Source organism: Bombina bombina, chromosome 3, assembly GCF_027579735.1.
Source record: "Bombina bombina isolate aBomBom1 chromosome 3, aBomBom1.pri, whole genome shotgun sequence".
NCBI classification, from domain to species: domain Eukaryota; kingdom Metazoa; phylum Chordata; class Amphibia; order Anura; family Bombinatoridae; genus Bombina; species Bombina bombina.
The window spans coordinates 989,717,029-989,737,939 of record NC_069501.1 but is presented as its reverse complement, the minus strand read 5'-3'; the positions used below and the strand labels follow the sequence as shown (position 1 = coordinate 989,737,939).

The following is a 20,911-nucleotide window of genomic DNA, read 5'->3' as shown; positions in this document are numbered from 1 at the left end:
GTTTTATCAGTTCTGAGATAAGAAATTGTCTTGAAGAATTCAATTAAAGTAATCTATAAAATATAACCAGGCAATTTTAAAGGAAGGTATACATTCCTGCATATGCAAAGGCTATTATGCATCATAGGTTGTAATGTGTGAAGCTAACATCTGTTTCTGCATTTACCTGGGTGCCAGGGTTCTCATGCCAAAAGCCCATGGGTTAATTGCATTTAGTATAGTTTTTCTTTCATGGAGTAGCAGAACAATTTAAAAGGCTAAAGGAGATGGGAAAAGTTTTTTTTTATTTTTTTATTTTGTTTTAAAAAGTTTCTCCCCATGTGTTTTCTGCAGTAATCCATTTTACCTGCTGGGTATATTAAACTGTTTAAAAATAGACAATATTGAGGGGATGGTTCCGGGTGGCGGCTATGATTTCTTATTTTAGAGGCTCGGATTTATTGCATATTGCTTAACAGTAGTTAGTATCATTTAAGATCACCTATAACATATTTAACATCTACATATTCTGTAGAATAATTTTGATCTAAATTGTGAAGCCAACTTCAGCCCTAAAGTACCAGAATAATGAGGTGTACAGTGGCAGCCTAGAAAAGGTTCCGGCCTTTATCTCCCCCAGTGAACCGGGTATAACCGCTCATAACGCTGCATTATTGTGCCTTAAGTGCAGCTATGATAAAATACTATTGTGCAATCTATAGAAGCGCTTATGGCTCATTTTAGCGTAATGGCAATACAGGAAGAGTACCTTGTTTCTACTATTTATGCTCTCTTAGATAATCATTTTGTCTGTCTGACTGCAGCCATTAGTAGGGCTTTTGCCGGTGACTCATCTGACAGCTCCAGCTCAGTGTGGAGGATTCAATTATGATAATTCTTGAGATCATGGGGAGCCCTATCCCCTTGTCACTACTACCAGTGGGGACTCTGCTCCGGAGGTTATAACTTTTGGATTCTCATAGCTGGCGCAACAGATTCCTGTGCGAGAGAACACTCCAAGATAGGCAATCCTGGGTTTGCCAGAGATGAAGCTGTAGGGTCTGTCATCAGTGATTGAGGGACATTGCTGGTGACTCATACACATTTGCTGGTTCTTAAAGGGACAGTCTAGACCAAATACTTATTCTTTATTACTTATTGTTACATACCAGACAAGCATCTTGCAAAGGGTGCCACTTCTATAAGCTTGTAGGAAGTACAGGAAACTTTTAAATAATCATCGTTTGTTTGCAACTGAAAATGGCCACCAAGCTCCACCCACAGCTTTCTTCTTGTCCAGTTAGCTTTTTTCTTGAATGACAGTTTAGTAGTGCACGTTTAATATTTTTCAGTTAGCTATTTCAAATTGCACTTATGCAGTGTTTTTTTTTCTCAAACAGAAATGCAGGGGACATTTATTGCAGGCGGACCAGCATAATTTCCTGCAACTAGTGATAGTTTTTGTGGCTTTCTGTATGCTTTTTAATTGTGATTTTTTTTCTACTGCAAGTGATAATTAAAACGTAAATAATCTTTATATTCTTGTGGTAAAAAATGTATCTTATTCAGTTATTGATTTATGTTATTGTTAATAAAGACTAATAATGTTTAGCTCCTCATTACTTATGCAACTTATAAACCACTGTTGTCCTGATCTCCTAGTCTGTGCAGGCATACACATCTCTGCACCTTCCGCTCATATAGGACCAGATTGTGAGTTGAGTACTAATGTAATCGCGCTCGTATTACAATTTTAACCCCTTAACGCCCTTAGGACTTTTTTTGCCGTCCTAACCGCACTGGGCTTTAACGCCCTTAGGATGGCATAGAACGTGATAGTCTTTTGGCTGTACTAAAGCCAAAGGCGCCTCCCGAATGGAATTGCGGGTTGGAGGGCATGCCTAGCATCATAGGCACTTCCCCCAGACACAATCCCATCATTGAAATCACACAATCGCATTGACGATTGCGTGATTTAAATTTTTAACTTATATGTTTAAATCTGAACTTTGTTCCGATGTAGACATATAAATCCAGCTGTTAAGGGTTTTAAGTAAATGATAACACTTGAGGGCAATAACGATTTATGCTAGAATAATTACAGCGACCTCAGAGGTCTGGTTAACTGTTTTGCAAAACTAAAAAGTTGCAAAAAACACATTACAAAGTACAGTTACACTTATAATAACACCATCTAATAAAAATTATTCACAAAAAATATTGCACAAAAAAGTTATAAGGGCTCAAAGAAATGAGGTCGCAGGTGTTAGAAAAAAAAAAGGCAGACAAATGGCTTTAACATAGAAATACATAGAAATACATACATACATTTGTCTATTTCTTTAAAGTGAGGTCCCTCTGTCCCTATCCCTTTGTCCCTATCCCTTTGTCCCTATCCCTCTGTCCCTGTCCCTATCCCCCTGTCCCTCTGTCCCTATCCCTCTGTCCCTGTCCCTATCCCTATTCCTCTGTCTCTGTCCCTATCCCTCTGTCCCTGTCCCTATCCCTCTGTCCCTATCCCTCTGTCCCTATCCCTCTGTCCCTATCCCTCTGTCCCTATCCCTCTGTCCCTATCCCTCTGTCCCTATCCCTCTGTCCCTATCCCTATTCCTCTGTCTCTGTCCCTATACCTCTATCCCTATCCATCTATCCCTGTCCCTCTGTCCCTATTGAAGGCTCTGTATATCACTAACAACCAATAGAGGGCGCTGTATATCACTAGCAACAAATAGAGGGCTCTGTATATCACTAACAACCAATAGAGGGCACTGTATATCACTAACAGGGTGCTGTACATCATAACAACCAATAGAGGGTGCTGTGTATGGAACTAACAACCAATAGAGGGCGCTGTATATCACTAACAACCAATAGAGGGCGCTGTATATCACTAACAGGGTGCTGTACATCATAACAACCAATAGAGGGTGCTGTGTATGCAACTAACAACCAATAGAGGGCGCTGTATATCACTAACAACAAATAGAGAGCTCTGTATATCACTAACAACCAATAGAGGGCGCTGTATATCACTTACAGGGTGCTGTACATCATAAAAACCAATAGAGGGTGTTGTGTATGCAACTAACAATCAATAGAGGGCACTGTATATCACTAACAACAAATAGAGGGCGCTGTATATCACTTACAGGGTGCTGTACATCATAAAAACCAATAGAGGGTGCTGTGTATGCAACTAACAACCAATAGAGGGCACTGTATATCACTAACAACAAATAGAGGGCTCTGTATATCACTAACAACCAATAGAGGGCGATGTATGTAACTCACAACCAAAAGAGGGCGCTGTATGTAACTCACAACCAATAGAGGGCACTGTATGTAACTAACAACCAAAAGAGGGCGCTGTATATCACTAACAAAAAATAGAGGGTTCTGTATATCACTAACAACCAAAAGAGAGTGCTGTGTATGTAACTAACAACAAATAGAGGGCTCTGTATATCACAAACAAGCAATAGAGGGCGCTGTATGTATCTAACAAGCAATAGAGAGTGCTGTACATCATAACTAATAAAGGGCACTGAATATAGCTAACAACCAATGGAGAGAGCTGTATATCAATAATAAGCACTAGAGAGCAGGGCACTGTATATAAATAATAATCAATAGAGAGCGCTGTATGCAACTGTTATAATGATATACAGCTCCTGTCCCTATACTGTTTGTTAGTGCTACACTCTCAGCAACCTGTTGGTTGTTAGTGATAAACTCTTAAGAAAAGTAATTTTAGTACAGCTGATTTTAATTATATACATGCTCACTCCTTATTCTACTTGAGGAGACTTTTACAATGAATAGATAGCAGCAACCTTAATATAAATTTGAATATGCAAATTAAATGACCCCAAGATGCTTTGCATGTAAAAAGTGGCTCAAAAAAACGCTATTTGATAACATTTATCAAAGATGTAGGAGCTGAATATCGTCAATAAATGTTTTGAGTGATATGAAGCACACAATTAAAAAAAAAAAACACAGTTTGGATGGGATCTGCAAGCTAAAAAGGGGGAGACTAGCAACAAGGTTTTGCACATTCCATAACTAATAATTTAGTTAACTTTTAATTTATTAATTATTGTAAAAAATAAATGAAGTCCGCTAACTGCAATAAATCCTAATCCAAGAATTCATTATTTAATTCAAATCTTTGCTAGGTGTGAGTACTAGTATCATGAAAGAGAGAAGCTGTAGTGCACTACTAGATATTCAATCACTTCTTGTATAAATTATACTTTTAGTGTTGAATTAGACTTTAAAGATATTGTTAACCGTCATCCATCCACTTTAATAAAAAAAACAGAGCAAGACTCGAGGAGTATGAGGTTTGGATAACTTAATATAACATATCTTATACACTCTTTATTATACTTAAGGAGACTTTTAGAATGCATATAGATTATAGATGTATGCAAATTTAAAACTACCAAAATTAAACAGTCTTTTAGAACTATTTTTTGTGTGTCTAACATTAACTATATTTTGGTCTCTTGCAAACATTTTTCACTGTCTAATGCAAAGTTGTAAACTAAAATAAGAACTATAAATACATTTAATATTTGTTCACTATTTATTATACTTGATGAGACTTTTAAAATAAATATATTGCACATATTAGCATAGATTTGAATATGCAAATGAATTACCCATAGATACTTTGCATGTAAAAACATTTTCTTAAAGTTATTTAATAACGTTTGCCAGATTTGGGAGCTGAATATCATTAATATATATTTTGTCTGATATGAATCACCAAAACAGATTTAAAAAAAAAAACTTTCAGAGGGGAACTGCAAGTTACACAATGTGAACCTAATATCTAGCACAAAGTTTTCTACCTTGCAGTTTCAATTTATTAATCAAAGTATATAATGCTGAGATTTAGCTCAGTTAAAGCACTTTGGTAAGATATTAAACGCAGTATAAAAAGAAAAACTTTTTTTAAAGCTTATTTGATTTTCTATTTGCATTTTTTCTATACACAAGTCCGTGTGTAGAATAATTTTTATGAGAGGATCGTGCTGATTCGCGATGTTAAGATTAGCAAGTAATAATCAGTGTGACCAGGTTTTTGAAGAATTTGATTATAACATAGAATCTAGTACGGGCAAGAGGAGTGAAAATGTAGCAAGAGGTCAGGAAAATAAACATGCCCTGCTAAAGGTAAGCTGAGGCAGATGATGTTAATGCAGCCACCGGCAGAAAGACTAAGAATAAAAATGCTGCATAAAACACAATATGAGGGATGAAGTATCAAATTATATATTTTAAATATAGTATAATATAAATATAGTAGACAAAATAAATTATACTATAGAAAATAGTTTCAAATTAATTTCAATAACATAGCTAGCGCAATGCAAATTCAGGGCTATGCAAAGCAGTGCTCAATGATCCTTACCCGGAACGATAGTTACAACCTAAAGCATTAGGGACTGATAAGGCTGCAACACTTCAATGACTTAACTGCTCATATGCAAAATAGTATGTGCGTGCATGAGAATTAATTTACGAGTCGATCATGATTGGAAAGTAATATACATAACCAAAGACAGGTAAAGAGGTGGGAGGAGCTTGACAGCCATTTTAAACTGATATAAAAAAAAAAGTTTTCACAATTACCGTTATTGTTTTCTAGCAGGTGTACCATCAACCTGATTCAGGACACTTGTTTAATGTGTTTGAGCAGGTAGTTAAAATTTATGATAAGGTGTAGACTGTCCCTTTAACTCTGTGCTAGTTGCTCCAACTGAAAATTAGTAACTCTGGAGCAGCTATGAAGATCTCATCTAAAAGGACATTTGACCTGAGCAGTCTAGACTGGCCTTCAGGGGTTTCCTACTATATTCAAACTGGTCATCAGTCTCCAAAATGTCTGCAGTTTCTACACATGCCACTCATGGTCGGCTGGAAACATTTGTGCCCACTACAAAGAACTGGAGTGGGTTAATTAAGAAAAGTATCAGGTGGTGATGGCCCTTTGAAGGGACACTCAAGTAAAAATGTAACTTTCATGATTCATATAGAGCATGCAAATTTAAACCACTTTCCAATTTACTTCCATTAACAAAATATGTATATATCTATATTGTGTGTATATATTATTAAACTGGACTGGAGTTTGCCAGGAAAAAAAAAATTACTGCATATTTGAAATTCATAGTAGGTGTTAAATCATTTGTCTTTTTATCATGACATGCACTTGTTAATTATGCAATTCTACTGTAATTAGGGGTCCTTTAAGACCAGAAACTTTCAGTATAGGGGGGAATACCACAGGCTAAATCAGCTATTCCAAATTCTGAAATAGGGGTAAAGGAGCTACTAGTAAACAATTTGATACTCTAGAAGGTAAAATTGATAATTGGGAACACATTAAAGGGGAGAACATTTTTGTGTAAACTGTCGCTTTAATGTTCACTGTTAGTTTCAGGATCATATAAAAGTAGACTTGCTGAGTTATATTTTATTTGGAGACTTTCCCTGCCACACCCTGGGGTTATGGTCGAGCTGACATTAATGAATAGTTGGGGGATTTTCTTTTTGCATCTTTCTAATTTTTTAGATACAGCCAGTGATACCAAATCCTCTTTTTAGAAACTAACCTAGTTTGGGTAATGTTGTCATGCGTATTACTAGCTATAAATTTGCTGTATTTTCTAATGCTGGTCTGCAGATTCCTGTCCCCCTATGGTATAATATAGCATAACACAGTTCTCATCTTTATTTCTTGAAATATTGTATTTATATGTAGCACCTTTAAGTGTTCATCCTATTACAAGGGTTTAAACCATTTTACTTTAGTCACTTTATTTTCTTCATTTTATTTATCCTTCTAGGAGGTGATAGAGCCCCTTTTCTAGTTTAAAATTCTTCATATCTTTGCTGTTATTTTATGTCTCTTATCCGATAATGGGTCAAAAAGCGACTTGTTTTTCTGCAACTCTAGACTAGTTGGTCCAAGAGTGGCCACTAATTTCTATTAGGGATGCACCTTCACTTTTAAATTCTATTATTTTGGATGTTACTGAATATTTTGTCCCTTTAAAGAAACGCATCAACATAATTCCATTCTCTCACCCCCTCAAATGCTCTCATTTAACCACAACACACATAACCTTAAACTTAGCTCATTCTCCCCTGTTATTGAGGAAGAAGTTTCGGCACTTATACTGCGCTCTCACCTCACTACCTGTCCCCTTGACCCTATCCCCTCACAGCTACTCCTCTCCCTCTCTGCCACCCTTACCCCTATACTCACACTTTCAACCTCTCTCTCAGCACCAGTATATTTCCCTCATCGCTGAAACATGCACTGGTCACAACCTATCCTCAAAAAACCTTCCCTTGATCCTACCTCCCCATCCAACTACTGCGCTATTTCCCTCCTCCCTCTTGCATCAAAGCTTCTCAAAAAACTAGCTTATGCACGCCTATCCCATTTCCTTACAATAAACTCCCTCCTTGACCCATTGCAATCTGGATTTCATCCCCATCAATCTACAGAGACAGCAATTGTTAAGGTTACCAACGACCTACTTACAGCAAAATCAAATGGCCACTTCTCTCTGCTTATCCTCCTTGATCTGCCTGCAGCCTTTGACACTGTTGACCACCCTCTTTTGCTCCAAACCCTCCAATCCTTCGGCATCTGTGACACAGCCCTCTCGTGGCTCTCTTCCTACCTGTCAAACCGTACCTTTAGTGTAGCCTTCTCTGGGGCCTCCTCTGCCCCGTCACCACTTTCTGTCGGAGTACCACAAGTCTCTGTCCTCAGTCCCTTTCTCTTCTCAATCTACACGTCATCACTAGGTTACCTAATAAAGTCCCACGGTTTACAATAACATTTGTATGTCGACGACTCCACCATTACCCCTACCCCGCATGCCCGATTTCTCGGGGTCACATTTGACTCAGATCTTTCTTTCACTCCTCACATTGTCATTGGCTAAAGCCTGCTGCTTCCACCTTAAAAACATCTCTAAAATTAGACACTTCCTTACAAAAGACACAACTAAGATTTTAATCCACTCTCTCATTCTTTCCCGCCTCGATTACTGCAACTCTGTCCTCTCTGGTCTCCCCACCTGCCGCCTAGCTCCTTTACAATCCATAATGAATGCCTCTGCCAGACTCGTCTTCCTTACACGTCGCTCTTCATCTGCTGCACCTCTCTGCCAATCCCTTCACTGGCTTCCTCTAGGATCAAACACAAAATTCTCATTCTGACATACAAAGCCCTCAACTGCTCTGCTCCCCCCCCCCATATCTCCGACCTTGTCTCCAGATACTCTCCCTCCCGTCCCCTTCGCTCTGCTCACAACCTCCTACTCTCCTCCTCTCGTCACCTCATCACACTCCCGTTTACAGGACTTCTCCAGACTGGCTTCCATTTTGTGGAACTCTCTGCCTCGCTCCACAAGACTCTCTTCTAGTTTTAAAAGCTTCAAGTGCTCCCTAAAGACTCTACTGTTCAGGGATGCATACAACCTACGCTAACCTTTCTTTATACCAGTTCCTCTCCTCCATTGCTATCCCCTGAGGTAAGCCTAAGTGTCCAGCTGTTTGTAGATCACCTTCTTAAGAACTGACTACAACAGTGCAACTCTTGGCAGGGCCCTCTACCCATTTGATCCCTATAATTGTTTTGTTGTACTCCGCATTTGTTTATAGTGTTGCGGAATCTGTTGGCGCTCTACAAATTAATAATAATAATAATAATAATAATAAAAATAATAATTTCTCATAAAATTTGAGGTAAACATTTTATATGTCTATACTGTAATTACTCGTGAAATGCCTTCTCTACATTTCTGGATTGCAACCTCCAATTTTTTTTTTTTATAGAAATAACTGATTTTGCCAGATGAAACCTATCATTTTCTATTTTAATACTGTAGTATTGGCTATAGAAAATCTATGTAAACATAAAACCGCAGAGGAAATCCACCACACAGTTGGGGGGGCTCATTTGAAAAGGCGTTTGTTCCTATAACATCTTTGATAATAATTAAAGGGACACTGAATCACAAAAGAAAAAAATTGGGTTCAGACAGAGCATGACATTTTAAGCAACTTTCTAATTTACTCCTATTAAATTTTCTTCATTCTCTTGGTATCTTTATTACAAATGCAAGAATGTAAGTTTAGATGCCGGCCCATTTTTGGTGAACAACCTGGGTTGTCCTTGCTGATTGGTGGATAAATTCATCCACCAATCAAAAAGTACTGTCCAGAGTACTGAAACAAAAAAAAGCTTAGATGCCTTTTTCAAATAAAGATATCAAGAGAACAAAGAAATTGATAATAGGAGTAAATTAGAAAGTTGCTTAAATTTGCTTGCTCTATCTGAATTAAAAAAGAAAAAAATTGTGTTCAGTGTCCCTTTAACTCTCATCCGCTGCTTTCCTGAATACAATGTTAAAGGCTTTGTTAGTTTTTCATCCAAAGTAAAGATATAATTAATGAAACTGTTTGGAACTGACAAATTCAGAAAGCCATGGCTCCTAAATGATCATTCTGGCTTATTCCACCCATATACTGTCCTTCCCCATTCTGGCTTCAGTTGTGGGAAACTAATAGAAACTTTTTTAAAGGAAATAATTGTCTTCTATGTCATATTACTGGATCAAATCCATAATGTTATCGGTGTGCCCGGCTTATCTAGTTGATTTATTTGAGTAACAAAAGTAATAGCCCAGGGTGAGACTGTAAATTTAGGTTACTCCTCTATTAGCAGATAATTTGATGCCGTCTCGCACAATAAACTGCCATAAACTACATTGCCTTGGACTACATTCAAAACGTGGCTAGAATATTGGCTGTATAGTAAAAAAACATACTGCATTATACTTCATACTTTTTTATTTTGTCCCATTTTCTTTTAATATAAAGGGCCGTTGTAGCGAGAAAGTAAGTACTCTAAGTCATTAGAGCATGTTTTTTTCACTTCTCACCCTTTTAAAGGGACAGTCTAGTCAAAATTAAACTTCCTTGTTTCAGATAGGGCAAGCAATTTTAAATAATGTTCCAATTTTACTTAAAGGGACACTGAACCCAAAAATTTTCTTTTGTGATTCAGATAAAGCATGACATTTTTAAGCAACTTTCTAATTTACTCCTATTATCAAATTGTCTTCATTCTCTTAGTATCTTTATTTGAAATGCAAGAATGTAGGTTTAGATGCCGGCCCATTTTTTTGTGAACAACCTGGGTGGAAAAATCCATCCACCAATAAAAATGTTCTCTCCAGTGTCTGAACCAAAAAAAAAGCTTAGATGCCTTCTTTTTCAAATAAAGATAGCAAGAGAACGAAGAAAAATTGATAATAGGAGTAAATTAGAAAGTTGCTTAAAATTTCCTGCTCTGAATCACGAAATAAAAAATTTGGGTTCAGTGTCCCTTTAATCACATTTGCTTTGTCCTTTTTTTTTTTTTTTTTTTTTTTTTTTGTTAAAAGATAAACCTAGGAAGGCTCATATGCTGATTTCTAAGCCGTTGAAGGACTCCTCTTATCTCAGTGCATTTTGATAGTTTTTTCACTGCAAGACAATACTAGTTTGCCATATAGATAACATTGTGCTCAGTCCTGTAGAGTTGTTTGAGTCAGCAGTGCTTGGCTAAAATGCAAGTCTGTCAAAAGAACTAAGATAAGGGGCAGTATGCAGAGACTTAGATACAAAAGTAATCAGAGGTAAAAAATATTAATATAACTGTCGGTTACGCAAAACTGTGGAATGGGCTTAAAAAGGGATTATCTATCTTTTTTTAAACAACAAAAATTGTTTGGGAGTAGACTGTCCCTTTTTAACTATGTGTTTTAACCCTTGTGAAATGTCCTGCTCTGCAGCTGCAACTATGTGTACTACCTTTGCAGAGGTAAGAGTGCAATAATAACATTATCTAATAAATTCAGAGCACTTTCTTTTTACGCTTTTAATGTACAAGGATTATAAAAGACTTTTCTGTGTTGGATTCAATCCTTTATACTTTCCATAATAATTGTGAATTTTGTTTGCAGCATATTTCAAGATGATATTCTGTGGACTTTCATCAGTGGCATTCCGCAGTCTCACAAGGTCTCAAAGGTAAAATCCAGTCAAGGTTATAAGTGTGCTCTCTTGAACCTGCTATGTTTGGATGTTTTGCTATGTTTGTATGTCCCCTGTACAGAAACAACTCCAGCAACCACATATATAGGGTTCCTCAGTGACTAAGAGGGGGCATTAATAGTGACCAAAATCAAATACTTGTTAGTTAAACAATAAAACATTTTACCTATATGTATTAATACAAGTACACACACGTGCGCACACACCACACTCATCTAGGCATCTGATCGCCAGGCAATAGTGCTCATTCTAAAATCTCCATACTCCTGGTTTCCCATCTTCTGTTGTATATTTTCTGCAAGTTACTACATTCTGAGTTCAATTCCTGTTCAATGTATGTGTTTATGACCGTCCAGGTGTTTTCATTTTCTTGTTTGTAATACATTTTGGAGCTGGGCACAGCTTTCTACAATTAGCAGAGTTAACTGCTTACAACAAGTTGGGATAGACAAAATATAATAATGACTTTACCTGCAAAGGTATACTGCAGTGCTTTGTCATTAACTCTTTCTTTTAATTTTCTTAATTGTACATCTAACTCCCCCCACAGAATTCCTTTTATGGTTGCATCTATATCCACCATTAATATGGTAGAATGCAAGACTCTAACAGTCATTATCTGCTGGAGCATGCCTAGAAGCAAATAAGCCGTGTGAACTCTGTTAAAATACAATGCCTGTGTTTGATGCTACACACTGATAAGGGGGTGAATCACACTAATCCAGACAGCATGGCTTTGTAAACAATTTTGCTTATTTTTAAAAATTATACTTGCCAGCAATTTTGAAAAAAACATTTTTATGCAAACTATTTTTACTTAATTAGCCCTTTTGGGATATGCACAAATCTCAACTTGTTTTATGGCACTTTAATGTTTCTCTATCTACCTCTACACATCCCAACCCCCCACTACTCCTCTTAGTGAAGCAGCAAATCGCTCTTCAGCTGAGTTCATAAACCCCAAATAGCTGTGTAGAAGTAGTTTTAGTTTTGTTGCACTTACCCCATAGGGGGATTCTGTGGTCAGGCGCAGTATGACCCCAAAAACTATAAGATATTGTACAGGTACACACATTACAGCGCTTCACTTTACAGCGTTTTGTGGAGCTGAAGTACAACCTCCAAGGATTTTGCTACAGTGCTGTACTTATTCTGAGATTGCAAGAAAAGTGACTGGCAGCATTTTGTTAAGCTTATTTCACTCTGTTTACAGCGTTACAGTGCAACCTGTGTCTCAGTGTTGTAGTCTGGCAAAATGTACTACAGTAATTGTCACTATTTTACAGGTAGTTTTTATTGAATACTAATTGAATACTGTGCTGTGCTAGTGTTAAAGGGACACTGAACCCAAATTTTTTCTTTTGTGATTCAGATAGAGCATGACATTTTAAGCAACTTTCTAATTTACTCCTATTACATTTTCTTCATTCTCTTGGTATCTTTATTTGAAAGACAAGAATGTAAGTTTAGGTGCCGGCCCATTTTGGGTGATCAACCTGGGTTGTCCTTGCTGATTCGTGGAAAAATTAATCCACCAATAAAACAGTGCTGTCCTGAGTTTTGAACCATAAAAAAAACTTAGATGCCTTCTTGTACAAATAAAGAAAGCAAGCGAACGAAGAAAAATTGATAATAGGAGTAAATTAGAAAGTTGCTTAAAATTGCATGCTCTACCTGAATCACAAAATAAAAAAATTGGGTTCAGTGTCCCTTTAAACTAAATTTAGCGCTATTGCACCCCTAATATGTTAGTTCAAACCTGTTTTTAAACACACTGACAAGTGAAAAGAAAGCTAAAACCACATTGTTTCACTTTAAGGCGGTTTTCACTTTACAGCGGGGCTCTGGTCCCTAACCCGCAGTGTGAGTGAGGTATACCTATATATTTAATTTGCATAGATTACCCAGAGTTCTCTAGTGCAATGGTAAGAATGTATACAGACCACTTCTGTGGGAAGGCAAGCAGTGATACTTGCCTAGTTGTACTGATTGTCGATACAATAATTTTTAGCGTTCTTAATGGAGGATTTTAATTTCCGTTTTATCACCACCATACCTTAAATGAAAATATCTACAGCACAATAGTGCTATTCTTTGCTGCAGAGGGCTTATACCTGTCCTAAGCTTATTTATTATACACATTCCAGATCTGTAAATCTATGTAGGCTTATGGCATTTATCTCTGTATATAAAAAAAAAAATTGTGATTGAAAATATAGATCCATAATGTTTAGAATAAAATAGTGAAAGGTGCTATAAAAATAGTGTGTAACAATACATGTATGTAAAATAATTTGATCACAGACAGCACTTGTTAACAGGGAAATACTTACTGTGATATTTCTCAACACTGATATTATACTCCAGTGGACAAAATAGGCACATAGAGCAATACTTTACCATTGACTAATTTGTTAACTGAGGAAGTAATCGCATCACAAGAACACTAATTTGCCATCAAGACTATGATTTTTATGGCCCTTCCTGGGTTTTAGCTGGAGACAATTCCATGAAACTAGAAGTGATGTAATACAAATATTTAACAGATTTATATATATACAAGAAACAAAACACATACAATTGCCATGAATTGCCAGTGTTGGTACCTGTGCCTTGTCACATGTTCAAGAGACAATTGCCTCCCCATTCTGTTGGAGCAGCTGTTTCGCATAGAACCAGCTCCACTGTGGCATTACTAAAACCTGTTCTAATCCTCCCTAAACAAGCAAAGGAAAAACTCCCTCTTTTAAACCCTTTATGCCCAGGCAAGTGTTTACATTGGAACGAATCCGACGTTAAAGGGACACTGAACCCAAATTTTTTCTTTTGTGATTCATATAGAGCAAGCAATTTTAAGCAACTTTCTAATTTACTCCTATTAATTTTTCTTCGTTCTCTTGCTTTCTTTATTTGAAAAAGACATCTAAGCTAAGGAGCCAGCCAATTTGTGGTTCAGAGCCATGGACAGCACTTGTTTATTGATGCTGTCCAATCAGCAAGGACAACCCAGGTTGTTCACCAAAAATGGGGCGGCATCTAAACTTAAATTCTTGCTTTTCAAATAAAAATACCAAGTGAATAAAGAAAATTTGACAATAGGAGTAAATTAGAAAGATGCTTAAAATTGCATGCTCTATCTGAATCATGAAAGAAAAAATTTGGGTACAGTGTCCCTTTAAAACACTTGCTTGAAAAATAAAATAAAGTGATTGTCGATGCGATCACGTGATTTCAACGCCGGGATTGAATCATGGGGATTGCCTACGATGCTAGGCATGCCCTCATTCTGATTTTTCCATTAAGCAAAAGGGTGCAGGACTCCAAAAATGGTAGGATGTTCCATGCCGTCCTAATAACGTTATAGCCCAGCGCTGTTAGGGCGGCATGGAATGTCCTAACGGCGTTAAGCGGTTAAACAATCCCCATTAACATATGCAAAGAAAAAAATAAAGATAAAAGGACAAGACAACCTCATTAGCGCTGAAATTGCAAGAGACATGTATAATACATAGTTAAAAATCTTTATTACATATGAATATTGCATAAATATGTTGTATGCTTTCATCTACTTAAAGGGACAGTATACACCAATTTTCATATAACTGTATGTAATAAACACTACTATAAAAATAATATGCACAGATGCTTATCTAAAATCCAGTATAAAACGGTTTAAAAACCCCCCAGTTTAGCACTGTTGATTAGGCTGACTGGAACACCTGAAAGCAGACATTACCCCCCTCAGCTCCTCCTTTCTAGTCCCTGCTTGCAGTGTTGGAGACTTTCAGTGGAGGTGATTTCCTGGCTGCGCAGCTCTATTATACACTGAGTATAATAGAGATCATCGGCTTGCTCCAATTCTGCTCTTGCGCTGCTGTTAGCTAATCTGTGAGCTGGAACGTTTTGAAAATACATGTTATCAATACAGAAAACGCTGGAAAACCTCAAAGTGAAACGGCAACAAAGTTCAGCTGAAAAAATTTAAGTAAGCAAAATCATACAAATGTTTATGCAATTTAAAAAAAATACCACCTCCAGATCACAGATTAGTTAACACCAGCGCAGGAGCAGAATATAAAATCAGCATTCTAATGAAGCAGGGAATCGAGATCAGTCCATCTTTTGATCTGTCTGGAGCGATGAAGTTCCTCTGTGGCTAGCACTTTAGACGCAGAAGTCTGCCTCTATCTATCCATACGGCACGGCCCACAAAGCAGGGCTCTGACGTGCAACAATCTCCCTCCTTAAAGGGATACTGAACCCAATTTCTCCAACATAGGTGTGTCCGGTCCACGGCGTAATCCTTACTTGTGGGATATTCTCTTCCCCAACAGGAAATGGCAAAGAGCCCAGCAAAGCTGGTCACATGATCCCTCCTAGGCTCCGCCTTCCCCAGTCATTCTCTTTGCCGTTGTACAGGCAACATCTCCACGGAGATGGCTTAGAGTTTTTTAGTGTTTAACTGTAGTTTTTATTATTCAATCAAGAGTTTGTTATTTTGAAATAGTGCTGGTATGTACTATTTACTCTGAAACAGAAAAGAGATGAAGATTTCTGTTTGTAAGAGGAAAATGATTTTAGCAACCGTTACTAAAATCGATGGCTGTTCCACACAGGACTGTTGAGAGGAATTAACTTCAGTTGGGGGAACAGTGAGCAGACTTTTGCTGCTTGAGGTATGACACATTCTAACAAGACGATGTAATGCTGGAAGCTGTCATTTTCCCTATGGGATCCGGTAAGCCATTTTTATTACAGAAAGAAAAAAAGGGCTTCACAAGGCCTTTCTAAGACTGTAGACATTTTCTGGGCTAAATTGATTTATATTTTATACTCCATAGCCTTGAGGAATTATTTTAATCTTGGGAATTATGTAAAATAACCGGCAGGCACTGTATTGGACACCTTATTCTCTAGGGGCTTTCCCTAATCATAGGCAGAGTCTCATTTTCGCGCCTGTATTGCGCACTTGTTTTTGAGAAGCATGACATGCAGATGCATGTGTGAGGAGCTCTGATACATAGAAAAGACTTTCTGAAGGCGTCATTTGGTATCGTATTCCCCTTTGGGCTTGGTTGGGTCTCAGCAAAGCAGATACCAGGGACTGTAAAGGGGTTAAATATAAAAACGGCTCCGGTTCCGTTATTTTAAGGGTTAAAGCTTCCAAATTTGGTGTGCAATACTTTTAAGGCTTTAAGACACTGTGGTGAAATTTTGGTGAATTTTGAACAATTCCTTCATACTTTTTCGCAATTGCAGTAATAAAGTGTGTTCAGTTTAAAATTTAAAGTGACAGTAACGGTTTATTTTAAAACGTTTTTTGTACTTTGTTATCAAGTTTTTGCCTGTTTAACATGTCTGAACTACCAGATAGACTGTGTTCTGAATGTGGGGAAGCCAAGGTTCCTTCTCATTTAAATAGATGTGATTTATGTGACACAAAATTTAGAGAAAATGATGCCCAAGATGATTCCTCAAGTGAGGGGAGTAAGCATGGTACTGCATCATCCCCTCCTTCGTCTACACCAGTCTTGCCCACACAGGAGGCCCCTAGTACATCTAGCGCGCCAATACTCCTTACTATGCAACAATTAACGGCTGTAATGGATAATTCTATCAAAAACATTTTAGCCAAAATGCCCACTTATCAGCGAAAGCGCGACTGCTCTGTTTTAGAAAATACTGAAGAGCATGAGGACGCTGATGATATTGGTTCTGAAGGGCCCCTACACCAGTCTGAGGGGGCCAGGGAGGTTTTGTCTGAGGGAGAAATTTCAGATTCAGGGAAAATTTCTCAACAAGCTGAACCTGATGTGATTACATTTAAATTTAAACTGGAACATCTCCGCGCTCTGCTTAAGGAGGTGTTATCCACTCTGGATGATTGTGAGAATTTGGTCATTCCAGAGAAACTATGTAAAATGGACAAGTTCCTAGAGGTCCCGGGGCCCCCCGAAGCTTTTCCTATACCCAAGCGGGTGGTGGACATTGTAAATAAAGAATGGGAAAGGCCCGGTATACCTTTCGTCCCTCCCCCCATATTTAAAAATTTGTTTCCTATGGTCGACCCCAGAAAGGACTTATGGCAGACAGTCCCCAAGGTCGAGGGGGTGGTTTCTACTCTGAAAGCACAACTATCTTCTATGGGTATAGTGGTGCGTTTGTTTAAAGATCCTATGGATAAAAAATTAGAAGGTTTGCTTAAAAAGATGTTTGTTCAGCAAGGTTACCTTCTACAACCAATTTCATGCGTTGTTCCTGTCACTACAGCCGCGTATTTCTGGTTCGATGAGCTAGAAAAGGCGATCAATAATAATTCTTCTTCTTATGAGGAGATTATGGACAGAATTCGTGCTCTCAAATTGGCTAATTCTTTCACCCTAGACGCCACTTTGCAATTGGCTAGGTTAGCGGCGAAAAATTCTGGTTTTGCTATTGTGGCGCGCAGAGCGCTTTGGTTAAAATCTTGGTCAGCGGATGCGTCTTCCAAGAACAAATTGCTTAACATTCCTTTCAAGGGGAAAACGCTGTTTGGCCCTGACTTGAAAGAGATTATCTCTGATATCACTGGGGGCAAGGGCCACGCCCTTCCTCAGGATAGGTCTTTCAAGGCCAAAAATAAACCTAATTTTCGTCCCTTTCGCAGAAACGGACCAGCCCCAAGTGCTACGTCCTCTAAGCAAGAGGGTAATACTTCTCAAGCCAAGCCAGCCTGGAGACCAATGCAAGGCTGGAACAAAGGAAAGCAGGCCAAGAAACCTGCCACTGCTACCAAGACAGCATGAGATGTTGGCCCCCGATCCGGGACCGGATCTGGTGGGGGGCAGACTCTCTCTCTTCGCTCAGGCTTGGGCAAGAGATGTTCTGGATCCTTGGGCGCTAGAAATAGTCTCCCAAGGTTATCTTCTGGAATTCAAGGGGCTTCCCCCAAGGGGGAGGTTCCACAGGTCTCAATTTTCTTCAGACCACATAAAAAAACAGGCATTCTTACATTGTGTAGAAGACCTGTTAAAAATGGGAGTGATTCATCCTGTTCCATTAGGAGAACAAGGGATGGGGTTCTACTCCAATCTGTTCGTAGTTCCCAAAAAAGAGGGAACATTCAGACCAATCTTAGATCTCAAGATCCTAAACAAGTTTCTCAAGGTTCCATCGTTCAAAATGGAAACCATTCGAACTATTCTTCCTTCCATCCAGGAAGGTCAATTCATGACCACGGTGGATTTAAAGGATGCGTATCTACATATTCCTATCCACAAGGAACATCATCGGTTCCTAAGGTTCGCATTCCTGGACAAGCATTACCAGTTTGTGGCACTTCCGTTCGGATTAGCCACTGCTCCAAGGATTTTCACAAAGGTACTAGGGTCCCTTCTAGCGGTGCTAAGACCAAGGGGCATTGCAGTAGTACCTTACTTGGACGACATTCTGATTCAAGCGTCGTCCCTTCCTCAAGCAAAGGCTCACACGGACATTGTCCTGGCCTTTCTCAGATCTCACGGGTGGAAAGTGAACGCAGAAAAAAGTTCTCTGTCTCCGTCAACAAGGGTTCCCTTCTTGGGAACAATAATAGACTCCTTAGAAATGAGGATTTTTCTGACAGAGGCCAGAAAATCAAAACTTCTGAACTCTTGTCAAATGCTTCATTCTGTTCCTATTCCTTCCATAGCGCAGTGCATGGAAGTAATAGGTTTGATGGTAGCGGCAATGGACATAGTTCCTTTTGCACGCATTCATCTAAGACCATTACAACTGTGCATGCTCAGTCAGTGGAATGGGGACTATACAGACTTGTCTCCGACGATACAAGTAAATCAGAGGACCAGAGATTCACTCCGTTGGTGGCTGTCCCTGGACAACCTGTCACAGGGGATGAGCTTCCGCAGACCAGAGTGGGTCATTGTCACGACCGACGCCAGTCTGGTGGGCTGGGGCGCGGTCTGGGGACCCCTGAAAGCTCAGGGTCTTTGGTCTCGGGAAGAATCTCTTCTACCGATAAATATTCTGGAACTGAGAGCGATACTCAATGCTCTCAAGGCTTGGCCTCAGCTAGCAAAGGCCAAGTTCATACGGTTTCAATCAGACAACATGACGACTGTTGCGTACATCAACCATCAGGGGGGAACAAGGAGTTCCCTGGCGATGGAAGAAGTGACCAAAATCATTCAATGGGCGGAGACTCACTCCTGCCACTTGTCTGCAATCCACATCCCAGGAGTGGAAAATTGGGAAGCGGATTTTCTGAGTCGTCAGACATTTCATCCGGGGGAGTGGGAACTCCATCCGGAAATCTTTGCCCAAATCACTCAATTGTGGGGCATTCCAGACATGGATCTGATGGCCTCTCGTCAGAACTTCAAGGTTCCTTGCTACGGGTCCAGATCCAGGGATCCCAAGGCGACTAGTAGATGCACTAGTAGCACCTTGGACCTTCAAACTAGCTTATGTATTCCCGCCGTTTCCTCTCATCCCCAGGCTGGTAGCCAGGATCAATCAGGAGAGAGCATCGGTGATCTTGATAGCTCCTGCGTGGCCACGCAGGACTTGGTATGCAGACCTGGTGAATATGTCATCGGCTCCACCATGGAAGCTACCTTTGAGACGAGACCTTCTTGTTCAAGGTCCGTTCGAACATCCGAATCTGGTCTCACTCCAACTGACTGCTTGGAGATTGAACGCTTGATCTTATCAAAGCGAGGGTTCTCAGATTCTGTCATTGATACTCTTGTTCAGGCCAGAAAGCCTGTAACTAGAAAAATTTACCACAAAATATGGAAAAAATATATCTGTTGGTGTGAATCTAAAAGATTCCCTTGGGACAAGGTAAAAATTCCTAAGATTCTATCCTTCCTTCAAGAAGGTTTGGAGAAAGGATTATCTGCTAGTTCCTTGAAGGGACAGATTTCTGCCTTGTCTGTGTTACTTCACAAAAAACTGGCAGCTGTGCCAGATGTTCAAGCCTTTGTTCAGGCTCTGGTTAGAATCAAGCCTGTTTACAAACCTTTGACTCCTCCTTGGAGTCTCAATTTAGTTCTTTCAGTTCTTCAGGGGGTTCCGTTTGAACCCTTACATTCCGTTGATATTAAGTTATTATCTTGGAAAGTTTTGTTTTTGGTTGCAATTTCTTCTGCTAGAAGAGTTTCAGAATTATCTGCTCTGCAGTGTTCTCCTCCTTATCTGGTGTTCCATGCAGATAAGGTGGTTTTACGTACTAAACCTGGTTTTCTTCCGAAAGTTGTTTCTAACAAAAACATTAACCAGGAGATAGTCGTGCCTTCTTTGTGTCCGAATCCAGTTTCAAAGAAGGAACGTTTGTTGCACAATTTGGATGTTGTTCGTGCTCTAACATTCTATTTAGATGCTACAAAGGATTTTAGACAAACATCTTCCTTGTTTGTTGTTTATTCCGGTAAAAGGAGAGGTCAAAAAGCAACTTCTACCTCTCTCTCTTTTTGGATTAAAAGCATCATCAGATTGGCTTACGAGACTGCCGGACGGCAGCCTCCTGAAAGAATCACAGCTCATTCCACTAGGGCTGTGGCTTCCACATGGGCCTTCAAGAACGAGGCTTCTGTTGATCAGATATGTAGGGCAGCGACTTGGTCTTCACTGCACACTTTTACTAAATTTTACAAGTTTGATACTTTTGCTTCTTCTGAGGCTATTTTTGGGAGAAAGGTTTTGCAAGCCGTGGTGCCTTCCATCTAGGTGACCTGATTTGCTCCCTCCCTTCATCCGTGTCCTAAAGCTTTGGTATTGGTTCCCACAAGTAAGGATGACGCCGTGGACCGGACACACC

At 39.0% G+C, this 20,911-nt stretch overlaps 1 protein-coding gene across 2 annotated transcripts in view; it reads left to right on the top strand.

The window, feature by feature from the left end:
- SUOX (sulfite oxidase) overlaps positions 1 to 20,911 on the top strand; it is a 149,436-nt gene that overhangs the window by 80,044 nt on the left and 48,481 nt on the right. For both annotated transcript variants that reach the window (XM_053708117.1, XM_053708116.1), the window contains exon 2: positions 11,022 to 11,088. In XM_053708117.1, the coding sequence (XP_053564092.1) occupies positions 11,033 to 11,088 (56 nt within the window). In that variant the 5' untranslated portion in view covers positions 11,022 to 11,032. The remainder of the gene's footprint in view (positions 1 to 11,021; positions 11,089 to 20,911) is intronic.